At 38.3% G+C, this 12,688-nt stretch overlaps 1 protein-coding gene across 1 annotated transcript; it reads left to right on the top strand.

The window, feature by feature from the left end:
• Positions 1 to 4,240: 4,240 nt before the first annotated feature.
• Positions 4,241 to 5,173, top strand: LOC308272365 (olfactory receptor 1L6-like; the record flags this gene model as incomplete). The annotated part of the gene is made up of 1 exon (XM_080709132.1): positions 4,241 to 5,173. One exon carries the CDS (start codon positions 4,241 to 4,243, stop codon positions 5,171 to 5,173), a length of 933 nt encoding a protein of 310 aa, XP_080565258.1.
• Positions 5,174 to 12,688: the final 7,515 nt, after the last annotated feature.

Genomic DNA, 12,688 nt, shown 5'->3' with positions numbered 1-12,688 from the left:
AAGGAGAGACCTTCAAATAAAAAGACTTACTTCAGTCTCTTTATTTGTCAAAGGGGACAATAATGCTACTTCCCTAATGGTGCTACTGGGGACTAAATGAGGCAAGTGCTAAACATAGAGCCTTTGCAATAAGTGTGAGCTGACTGGTTCAGACCAAGTCACTGCCCAGCTGTCTTTGCTCATCCTGAGGAGCCCCTGCATGGTAATGGGCAACTCCCTGAGGGAATTTCCCACCCAGAATTTTTACCAATTTGGGATATGTGCCCCATGCTTCCTTTCTGTACTCTCTGGGTTCATGTGGGCCATGACAAGGAGCTGCATGAGTGATAGGTAAGTAAAGAAAGGAAAACCAATCTGAGATGCCAGATGTGCAGAATGCAAAAGCTCCAGTGGAGAAAGTTGAAAAGGATAAAGAGAGTTTGCATTTCCTATTCCCTTGGTGTTAGTCCATGGGAATTTAAAATTCCCTTGGGATTTTAATATGGGCCCATATTTCTTCAATGTCAGATTCCTGCTGTCGGATTTTTTTTCTAAATTAGAAACTATGCATTCATTTTTGGAGTGATCACATTTTCTAGGAGTGATATTCTATTTTCCATGTAGCCTAATCGATTGTTTATACGTTGAATTGAGGCCTTTACCTCAATGATTGCTTCCTTTATTTCTTTTAGACTCTCTCTAAATTCTTTTTGAAAGTCCTGTATTATTTCTACAGTTACATTCCTGATTTGATCTTCTGGAGATCTCTGAATTTCTGTGTTATCAGGTTCTGATAATATGGGGTTGTGAGCATTCATTGCTCTATTGTTGTTCCTCTTTCCCGTGATTTCAGAATTTTGTGCCTTCCCTGGGTCACTACGACTTCACTTAGGGTGCTCTGTATATCAAGTCTGTGGTAATCTCTGCTGCCACTACTCCTTTACTGGGTTGTATCACAAAGTCTCATACCCAGGAAGTTAATAGAGGCTGTGCGAGACCATGGGGGTGCCGGGCTGGGCATTTTCCCATGGGGAGCTGCAACTAGGGTGTGGTATCTCTGCCACTGCTACTCCTTCACTGGGTTGGACTGTAAAATATCCAACCCAAGGAGATTATCAAAGCTGTGCAAGTCCCTGGGAGTGCAGTACAGAGATTTTTCCTTTAGGGGCCGCAATTTCACTCATGGTTATTGTGCACGCAGATATGGAGCTGTGGTGGGGTGCGGTGAACTCGCTGTTGCTGCTGGCAATATGGTGCCACTGTCACTCCCTCGACCATGAGGCTGGCATATTTCTTTTCTGGTTTTGAGCTCCATTCTGAGTCCCTGAAAGGCATGATGAGCTTGGCCACTGGGAGTTTTAGGTGTTCATTGTGCTGAAAGAACTGCTGAATTACACCAGAATGATCTGCAGCTGCTTACTTCAGCTCCTTGTTTACCTTTCCTCTCTGGATCCTGGTGCTGTGAGGGAAGATGGCACTGGCACGGCTCCGCTACCATGTGGCGGGCTTGATTTCTGGTCTCTGGTTGTTCTTTTAGTCTTTTTTTCTCTGTCCCTTGTGTTTACATTTTTTATTTATCTGCTGATGGTGTTTTCTGGCTATGAAAAGCACTGATTTTGTGGCAACAGAGATCGAGTTTTAGCAGGACTCTAAACACTGCTTTTCTTGGTTGCCATCTTCCCAGAAGTTATAATTGTATCACATAAAAATAACCATTTCATCTTTTCTAATGTATATGTCTTCTATTACTTTAGGTTTCCCTTTTCACATGGTGGGCATAACCCACCATCTGAGCAATACAGATTAATAGTGGTAATAGAACAGCATGGAGATTTCTTTAAAGATTAGGAAAAGAATCACAATGTGATCTAGCTATACCATTCCCCGGTGATACATGTATATTCTTGTTTATAGCAGCACAATTCACAATAGCCAAATTATTGAACCAACCTAGGTATCCATCAACAGATTAGTGGATAAAGAAAAGGATAAGATCAAAATTATGTCATTTACAGGAAAATGGATAGAATTACAGAATATTATGTGGAGACCAATCTCAGGAAAAGACTGAGAAAATTAGAGATTATAAGTAGGAAACAAGAGAGACTTTTTGAAAAGGGGAAAGACAGCTGGGCATCGTGGCGCACGCTTGTAATCCCAGCATTCAGGAGGCTGAAACCGGAGGATCACGGTTTGCGGACAGTCTCAGCTACTTAGTGAGGCCCTCCGCAACTTAGTGAGACTCTGTTTCAAAATAAAGAATAAAAATAGGGCAGGGAATGTGGCTTGGAGGTCAAATGCCCCTGGGTTATATCCCCAGATCCGCAAAAAATAAATAAATAAATAAATAAATAAATAAATAAATAAATAAATAATAAATAAATAAATAAAAAGGGGAAAGACTGGTAGAATATTTGAAGGAGATTGGGGAAGGAAGTTGAAGAAGGGAAAAGGAGGATTGAAGAAGAAAACAGTTTAAATAATGTTATGTTCATATGTGAAGATATCACTACCAATCTCACTAATTTGTATGGGGAAAAAGAAAGGGAGAGTGGGATAGATGTGGAAGAAAATAAACCAGTGCCGTGTGCATGTATGCTTGTATCACTTTGAGTCTCACTATGATGTATAATCACACTGTACTAATGAAAGTATAAAAATAGTGGTGATAGGCCTATTCTTGCCTTATCTTTAACGTAATATTGGTGAGAATGGAACTCTAACATTCTAAATTTCATAATCCTCCACGATTTGAATGTTTAGAATGCAAACATCACAGTTTGATAACCAGGCAAAATTACACATTTAGTGAACCAATCTCAGTAAAATAGACTATTTCTGGTAGTACTCTTATTTTGAGTAGCATCCCTGGACCAAAAATTTATAATTAAAGTATCCAGATCATATTACTAATGTAAAACATTTAAATAAACATTAATCAGCTTTTGCTCTAAAGATTTAACGGCTTCTCTTCTGAACTCTGTGGCTACCAAAGAGCTTTAATTAACTAATAATAAATTAATTCATTCATCACTACTACTGCCAACAGCTTCAGAACTGTGGATAAAAAGACTCAGAATGAGAAGATATAGTCCATGGGATCACTTGTTTGTAAAAGCATCTTGATTCAAGAGGTGATGCAATGTCTCTGATTCTAAAACAAACAAAACAACAAAAAAAGAAGCTAGGGAGTTGGTCATAAAACAAACCAAGAAGAATCTTTAGGGGAAAAAAATGAAAAGAACTTAAGTTAGAGCAGAGAGAAATTCCTGTGAACACACAAAAAACTTACATGTCCTCTTTTAGGAAGCAACTGGGTCTTTTCTAATTTGTTCCTTATTCAATTTTACTATCTTTTCTTATAATCTCTTTTTTATGCTTTTTGTTTTTAGGGGGAGTTTTTAATTTTTATTGTATTTTATTTTTTCAATTTTTATTGGTGCATTGTAGTCATGTATCTTAATGAGATACAAGATGGTAGAGATATACATGCACACATCATCACCCGATTAGCCCTTACCCAATTCCCACCCCATTCCCTCCACCTCCCTCCTTCTCATGCTTGGCTTAGAGATTGGCTTTGATAGTTTCTTAAAGTATATCATGTGCACTAGAGAATTTCCCTCTTCCCCCTTCCCATCCCCTCAGGTTGCTGTATTTGCTCCTCTATAGAATCCCCTTCTTCATCTAGAGTTCCTCCTCTGACCCATTTCTCCCTAGCTTTCACATATTAGGGAGAGCATACGATTTGTTTTATTTTTCATTGGTGCATTATAGTCTCACTTCCTAACGCAGATCATGGTGAGTGATATACATGCACAGAGGACTTAGTAAGCTTCCACCAACTTCTTTCCCACTCCCCCACCCCTTCTCCATTCAAGATATTGAGCTTGGCATTGGTATCTCTCATTTTTACATAAAGTCAGCAGAAGCAATTCCTCCATGGATTCTCCCTCCACACACACAACTTCCTCTAGGCAACATCCCTGGCTTCATTGGAGTTTCTGTTCCATTTTCTGAAGACCCTCTTGAATCCTAATTACTCCCTAGCTTCTGTATATGAAAGAAAACATATGACCATTCACTTTCTAAGAATGGCTAATTTCATTTAACATAATGTTCTCTTAAAATGAACATATTTTAAAATTTCTAATGAATGGCAGCATGCTTTTCTTATAGGCTTGAGCTTAAGGAAGAAGCTGTCTTGAAAACATTGCCCTTCACATCACACTTTCGACTTCTCCAATACCTGCTCAAAGCCATGGAGATGAACAACTACAGCAGCAGCGCAGGCTTCGTCCTCCTGGGCCTCTCTTCCAACCCTCACCTGCAGAAGCCCCTCTTTGCCATCTTCCTTGTCATGTACCTGGTCACCGTCCTGGGGAACGTGCTCATCATCCTGGCCATCTACTCTGACTCCAGGCTCCACACACCCATGTACTTCTTTCTCAGCAATTTGTCCTTCATGGATATCTGCTTCACAACAGTCATTGTGCCCAAGATGCTGGTGAATTTCCTATCAGAGACCAAAGCCATCTCCTACATTGGATGCCTGGTCCAGATGTACTTCTTCATAGCTTTAGCAAACACAGACAGCTACCTGTTGGCCTCCATGGCCATTGACCGGCTGGTGGCCATCTGCAACCCCTTCCACTATGACACCGTCATGAGCCCGCGGCGCTGCCTCCTCATGCTGCTGGGCTCCTGCACCATCTCCCACCTGCACTCCCTGTTCCGAGTGCTGCTCATGTCTCGCCTCTCTTTCTGTGCCTCCCACGTCATTAAGCACTTCTTCTGTGACACGCAGCCTGTGCTGAAGCTGTCCTGCTCTGACACGTCCTCCAGCCAGATTGTGGTCATGACCGAGACCCTGGCTGTCATCGTGACCCCCTTCCTGTGCATCCTCTTCTCCTACCTGAGGATCATCATCACAGTGCTCAGAATCCCCTCTGCAGCTGGCAAGTGGAAAGCTTTCTCCACCTGTGGCTCCCACCTCACTGTGGTGGCCCTGTTTTATGGGAGTGTCATCTATGTCTACTTCAGACCCCTTTCCATGTACTCGGTGGTCAAGGACCGGGTAGCCACAGTTATGTACACAGTAGTGACTCCCATGCTGAACCCTTTCATCTACAGCCTGAGGAACAAAGACATGAAGCGAGGTTTGGGGAAACTGAGGGACAGAATTCACTCATAGAAATGAACAAAAGGAAGTAATGTGGTAGCTGTGAGATGACCTAAGAGATTATCAGGTTCAAGGTGCAATATCATAATTGTGGGATGACCTAAGAAGTGACCTAAGATATTATCAGGTTATCCCTTCTAACCACTTTACATGTAGCATTCAAAATGGTCATGATGGATAATGCTAGATACCAATGAGAACTTTAGCCTGACAACAAAACATTTGATTTCTGCCCATAACCTTAACCAAATATATATTCAGTACCATGTGGGCACTAAAGGGAATCCAGATTTCAAGAAAATGGTTTTTGCTATTCTTAATAAACCTGCAGGTGTACAGTAGGATAATGTGTCTCCAAGTAACTCTTCTCCAAGTCTTGCTATGTCTAGTATTTAAAATATTATAAATTCTATTTACTGGTTTTCAGAAGAAGAAATTACCTGGCTTGGTAGATAATTGGAAAAGACATATTGGACCAATGGGCAAAAGTCACTCAAGAATGGTTTGAGCATTGACAAAGAAAATTCCAGATTGTGAGGAAATAGGCGAAGTGTCTCAAATAGTGGAATCGAGCCACACAGGTCAAGGCAATGAACATGGCGGTGTGTGCGCCACAACTGTGAAAGCCCTGTGGGGTGTGTCCACTGTGAGAACAGGGAGAAGAAAGCTGGGAAGACAGAAAAAAACTATAAGAATCTTTGCTATCCTCATCAGCACTGAAGTGTCATGACAGTGTAGCCAACTGCCTTCCCATTCCTCTTGTTTAATATACTTTTATTGGCACATTGTAATTATACATCATCATGAGGTGTAGAGTGACAGGAATATACACGCACACAACAACTGGTGTGTTTCCCTTCAGATCCCACCCACTTAATTCTTCCTTTCTCCACATGTCCAGGATCTTCACTGAGCTCCCTTAGGTATCTCAGGTAGGACAGACTTAGGTCATACTATGCAAATAGCAACTTTAAAACTCTTAGGACCTTAAAACCAAAGCTTTCCTCCTCATTTACGCTGCATGTCTCCCATAGGAAAATATAAGGGAGCTGCTCGTTTTAAAAACTCAGTGACCTAGATGATGGAGCAGTCATCATGACAGACACTACTTATTACTTTGTCAGAAGTTGATGATATTATTCAGGATTTCACACTTCTAAGTAAGTACTCTGATCTAAAAGTGACCCATATTACTTCTGACCAGAACTCACTGTCCACAACTTAACCTCAGGACCTTACTCAACCCAGGGAGCCAGGAGGCACCATTCAGCCATGTGCCCATAAGATGAAGAGCTAGAAGGATTTGGTAAACAGTATTAATGACTATTACAGAAACATATGAATGCACAAACACATGAGTGTGATAGTTGCTTCATAAAACCTCATTAAGTTACTGTTAATAACAATACTAATGTAAGACACACTTTCTCTGGATCCGTCTGCCTCAAATATTTTATCAAATTCTCACTCACAGGGTAAAAAAATGATTATAAAGTCATCTTCATGTATAGGATCCTGGAAGTCCTTACCACTTCCATGAAAGTCCTTGATGCTTCCTCCAAATATCAAACTGAAGCTCTAAAGTTTTCATGTTAAAGAATTCACTGAAGTCATTGGTAACCTTTAAGATATCCAACCTAGCCAAGCCTAGTAATAATCTCAGTACTTAGAGGCTGACACAGGAAGATCAAAGATTCAAAGCCAACTTGGGTAACTTAGTGAAACTGTCAGCAACTAAGCAAGACCATGTTTCAAAATTTAAAAATTAAGGAGGTCTGGGAAAATAGCTCATATGTATAGTGCCTCAATACCACAACACACACACACACACACACACACTAACACACACACACACACACACACACACACACACACTAACACACATATATGCAACCTAGGAACAGGATTCAGTTGGCCAAATTAGAAATCATTACACCTGCTGGGCATAGTGGCACACTACTGTAATCCAGTTGGGAGGCTGACTGGAGGATCGCAGTTCACGGACAGCCTCAGTTACTTACTGAAACCCTCCGCAACTTAGTGAGACCCTGTTTCAAAAATAAAGAATAAAAAATAGGGCAGGAGGTGTAGTTTGGAGGTCAAATGTCCCTGGGTTCCATCCCCAGACCAACAAAGAACACAAAAAGAAATAAATCATTACATCTGATGGGAATGAATGACCTGAGACCACATTTCATCTAAGAAGGTGAGAGAAGAGCATGTAAGATAAAGAGAAGTGGGGAGAAATGTAGAAGCCTGGAAGAAATAATTTCTATAGAGAGGTCAAGAAGCAGGGGAATGAATTAAAGGCCTCAATTCAAAGCACAAACAACCGATTAGACCACATGGAGAACAGAATCTCGCTCTTAGAAGATGATCATTCCAAAAATGAGCGCATAGTTTCTAATCTAGGAAAAAATATCCGACAGCAGGAATCTGATATTGAAGAAATATGGGCCCATTTTAAGAGAGCTAACCTAAGAATAATTGGAATAGAGGAGGGAAAAGAAAGTGAAACCAAAGGGATCAACAATATCTTCAAGGAAGTAATAGCAGAAAATTTTCCAAACATAGAGCAAGAGGTTGATACACAGGTCCAGGAAACTTATAGAACTCCCTTTAGACAGGATCGGAGAAGAGGATCCCCACGCCACATAATTGTCAAAAAGACCAATGTGGAAGCCAAGCAGAGAATCTTAAAGGCAACAAAAACAAAGGGCCAAGTGACATTCAGAGGCAAACCAATTAGAATCACTCCAGACTTCCCAAACCAAGTAATGAGAGCCAGAAGGGCTTGGAGTAACATATTCCAAACTCTGAAAGAAAACAACTTCCTTGCCGGGCGTGGTGGCGCACGCTTGCAATCCCCGCGCTTGGGAGGCAGAGACAGGAGGATCGCACAGGTTCGAAGCCAGCTGCGCGCGCTGGCTTAGGAGACCCTGTTTCCAAATAAAAATGTAAAAATAGGTCTGGGAGTGTAGCCTGGAGGTAGAAGGGCTTCCAGGAACCCCAGTACCACCAAAAAAAGAAAAAGAAAAGAAAACAACTTCCAGCCAAAAATTTCCTACCCAGAAAAACTTTCTATCAAATTAAATGGAGAAATAAGAAGCTTCCATGACAAACAGAAACTGAAGGAATTTATGTCTTCAAAACCAGCACTAGAGAAAATACTCAAAGAGATTAACTACAAAGAAGAAATAGGTAACACACACCAGAACAAGAGAAACAAGATTTTCCATCCAACAGACAACTAAGATTGATTATCTGTGGAGATTCATTACTTATGTTAGTCTTTTACCTATCTCTAAATGGTATTGTTTGCCTTTATTGTTGTTAATTTTTAGGATTTCTAGTTGGAATATTAATATACCTTCAGATATAGTATTTGGAAATATTTTATCCCATTCTATTAGTAACTGTTAACTCTGTTTACATTGTCTTTGGATATACAATATTTTTTTTTAGGGAGTTTGTATACTCTTCTGTTGCCTGTGCCATTGAAGTCATATCCAAGAAATCACTGCCAATTTCAATGTTGTGAGGTTTTATGACCCAGATTTTCTCCTAAAAGTTTATAGTCTTAAGATTTATATTTAGGTCTTTTATCTATTTTGAATTAATATTTATATATGGGATTAGGTAAGGGTCCAACTTTATTCTTTTCCATGTAATTATTATGTTTCAACAATATTTAGTTAAAAGATTATTATTTCCACCACCAAATGTTTGTGGAAACCTTATCAAAAATAACTTGACAATATAGGGAAGAATTTAGCTCTAGGCTTTTATTTAACTCCAATGGTTTATATATCTGCCTTTAGAATAGTACTACACTGTTTCAATTATTGTAGCTTTTTATGGTTTGAAATCAGAAAATATATATCTTCTAGCTTTGTTCTTTTTCAAGATCGTTTTGGGTATCTAGAGTCCATATTCCATATTAAGATAGAGTTTTTTTCTGAAAAATAAATATATAAATATATGATAGTTTCACCTTAAAAAATAGAAAAAAAATTCTCTGGTAAGAAAGAAAGTAAAAAGAAATATTGAACTGTTATCTTTAAGTCATCAAAAGCTTGGTATCAGACAAATGAAACTGTTATGTGAGAATATCATTTTTAATTCTGGATAAATTGCTATAATACTAGATGTCAACCACTAAGCCAAGCATGGGAGGGAGGGAGGGATGGGGAGAGAATGGGGTGGGGATCGGGTGGGGGCTGACTGGGCGATGTGTGCATGTATGTCTACAAAAGTTTGTATCCCTACTATGATGTATGAATACAGTGCACCAATAAAAAAAAATTTTTTGGAGAAAAAAAAAAAAGAAGCTAAATTCTTCCCTATATTGTCAAGTTATTTTTGACAAGGTTTCCACAAACATTTGGTGGTGGAAATAATAATCTTTTAACTAAATATTGTTGAAAAATAATAATTACATGGAAAAGAATAAAATTGGACCCTTACCTAATCCCACATACAAGTATTAACTCAAAATAGATAAAAGACCTAAATATAAATCTTAAGACTATAAACTTTTAGGAGAAAATCTGGGTCATAAAACCTCACAACATTGAAATTGGCAGTGATTTCTTGGATATGATTTCAATGGCACAGGCAACAGAAGAATATACAAACTCCCTAAAAAATAAAAGAAAATATTGTATATCCAAAGACAATGTAAACAGAGTTAAAAGTTACTAATAGAATTGGATAAAATATTTCCAAATGCTATATCTGAAGGTATATTAATATTCCAACTAGAAATCCTAAAAATTAACAACAATTAAGGCAAACAATACAATTTAGAGATAGGTAAAAGACTAACATAAATAATGAATCTCCACAGATAACCAATCTTAGTTGTCTGTTGGATGGAAACTCTTGTTTCTCTGGTTCTGGTGAGTGTTACCTATTTCTTCTTTGTAGTTAATCTCTTTGAGTATTTTCTCTAGCGCTGGTTTTGAAGACATAAATTCCTTCAGTTTCTGTTTGTCATGGAAGTTTCTTATTTCTCCATCTAATTTGATAGAAAGTTTTGCTGGATAGGAAATTTTTGGCTGGAAGTTGTTTTCTTTCGCAGTTTGGAATATGTTACTCCAAGCCCTTCTGGCTCTCATAACTTGGTTTGGGAAGTCTGGAGTGATTCTAATTGGTTTGCCTCTGAATGTCACTTGGCCCTTTGTTTTTGTTGCCTTTAAGATTCTCTGCTTGGCTTCCACATTGGTCATTTTGACAATTATATGGCATGGGGATCCTCTTCTCCGATCCTGTCTAAAGGGAGTTCTATAAGTTTCCTGGATCTGTGTATCAACATCTTGCTCTATATTTGGAAATTTTTCTGCTATTACTTCCTTGAAGAGATTGTTGATCCCTTTGGTATCACTTTCTTTTCCCTCCTCTATTCCAATTATTCTTAGGTTAGCTCTCTTAAGATGGGCCCATATTTCTTCAATGTCAGATTCCTGCTGTTGGATATTTTTTTCTAGATTAGAAACTATGCATTCATTTTTGGATTGCTCATCTTCTAAGAGCGAGATTCTGTTCTCCATGTGGTCTAATCGGTTGTTTGTGCTTTGAATTGAGGCCTTGTATTTAACTCCAATGGTCTATATATCTGCCTTTAGAACAGTACTACACTGTTTCAATTATTGTAGCTTTATATGGTTTGAAATCAGAAAATATATATCTGCTAGCTTTGTTTTTTTTCAAGATCGTTTTGGGTATCTAGAATTTATATTCCATATTAGGATAGATTTTTTTTCTGAAAAATAAATATATAAATATATGATAGTTTCACCTAAAAAAACAGAAAAAAATATGCTCTGGTAAGAAAGAAAGCAAAAAGAAATATTGAAATGTTATCTTTAAATCATCAAACGCTTGGTATCAGACAAATGAAACTGTTATGTGAGATTATCATTTTTAATTTTGGATAAATTGCTATAATACTAGATGTCAACCACTAAGCCAAGCATGGGAAGGAGGGATGGGGAGAGAATGGGGTGGGGATCGGGTGGGGGCTGACTGGGCGATGTGTGCATGTATGTCTACAAAAGTTTGTATCCCACTATGATGTATGAATACAGTGCACCAATAAAATAAAATTTTTTTTAAAAAAAAGAAGCAACCCTGCAAGCCTCAAAACCAACAGAGGGAGGACTCCCAGTCCCCACATGGTCATCAGTGGCTCTGCATTCTTCCACAACGTGGAAGCTTCTGGTCCTGGTCTTTCTGAACAGCAGCCTTTCCCCAGGGAGATCTAGTCACGTTTTACATCCAGAAATAAATTCTGGGTGAAAGGCAGATAAGGAGAGATGTTGATAATTAAGAAAGCTGGGATGATAAAATATCCTGTTTCCAAGGATAAATGTAGTCCTTTCATGGATGTGGTTTTCCTTTTTTTTTTTTTTTTTGGTGGGGGATCCTTTGGAGTGTGCTAATTTGATTCACCATACAGGAAGAATTTTGTAGTATTTCACCTATTATAATTCTACCTTATCAAGATATCTTAAATTCAGAGATACACAAATAATTCAGGTGAAAGTTAAAAAATCACTTTCTCTCTTTCCACTATTGATATTACTAATAGGCCACTAAGTGCTTCTTATATCATCAAGTTAAATATCTTACCTGCTTTGTTGGATATAATCCTCAAATAATTCATTCAAATGATTGCTATTATGTCCTCATTTTATAAATAAAACACTGAGTCTCAGAGAAGTAAAGAATCTTTCTTTCCCAAGACAGTAAATGAAAGATATGGGATTCAAATGCAGAGGATTTTTACTCTGATCTTGCTTGTGACTGCTCTGCATTATTATTTTCATTCCATCAGCATAAATAACATAGGAAGAGCTCTGAACAGTCAGTATTTTTAAACACCATACACTTACTGAAAACCTAGACAGTGAAACTTTTATTTGATTTTTATTTTCTACTGAGTCTGAGGCAGAACTAAAAAACATAATTAGAACTTAACCAAAATATGATGAGATAACTCTTCTAAGAACAATACAGTATAAGGAGATGGGGGGGAGAGTCTCAGCTTTCTAAAAGGCACACCCTAATAAGGGACAGCATACATAGTCCAAAGTGTTGAAAGAGCATACTGAATATTCTTCAAGATACACAGCAGTAGTGTGTTTGAAAGAATACCTGCATAGTTGATTTTGCAAATATTCTTGGTATTTTGACAAATTTTTGGAGTGTAATCCTATTGTAAATGCTTCCATAATCTTCAGTACCCCTCACACATGATAAATAGAAAATGGAAAACCAAAACTGTACCACAAACTGTGGCCCATAGACCTCTGAGGAGTCCCAAAGACCCTATCAGGGGAGGCATCACACTAAGATGCTATTTCACTTTTTCACTCTAAGTGTCTCTCTCACAAGAGTACAATGGAATTTTTTCAAGACAGAACTTGATCCATGGTGATATCATTACTCTGATGGCTAATAGAATGTGTATTGTGTATTCTTTTGTTTTCTAAAATGTGCTCTAATGTTCTAAGTTTAGACATA

The sequence above is a fragment of the Muscardinus avellanarius genome (genome assembly GCF_963383645.1).
Source record: "Muscardinus avellanarius genome assembly, chromosome: 13".
NCBI classification, from domain to species: Eukaryota; Metazoa; Chordata; class Mammalia; order Rodentia; family Gliridae; genus Muscardinus; species Muscardinus avellanarius.
The sequence above is the reverse complement of the archived record's forward strand: the minus strand, read 5'-3'. Positions and strand labels throughout refer to the sequence as shown.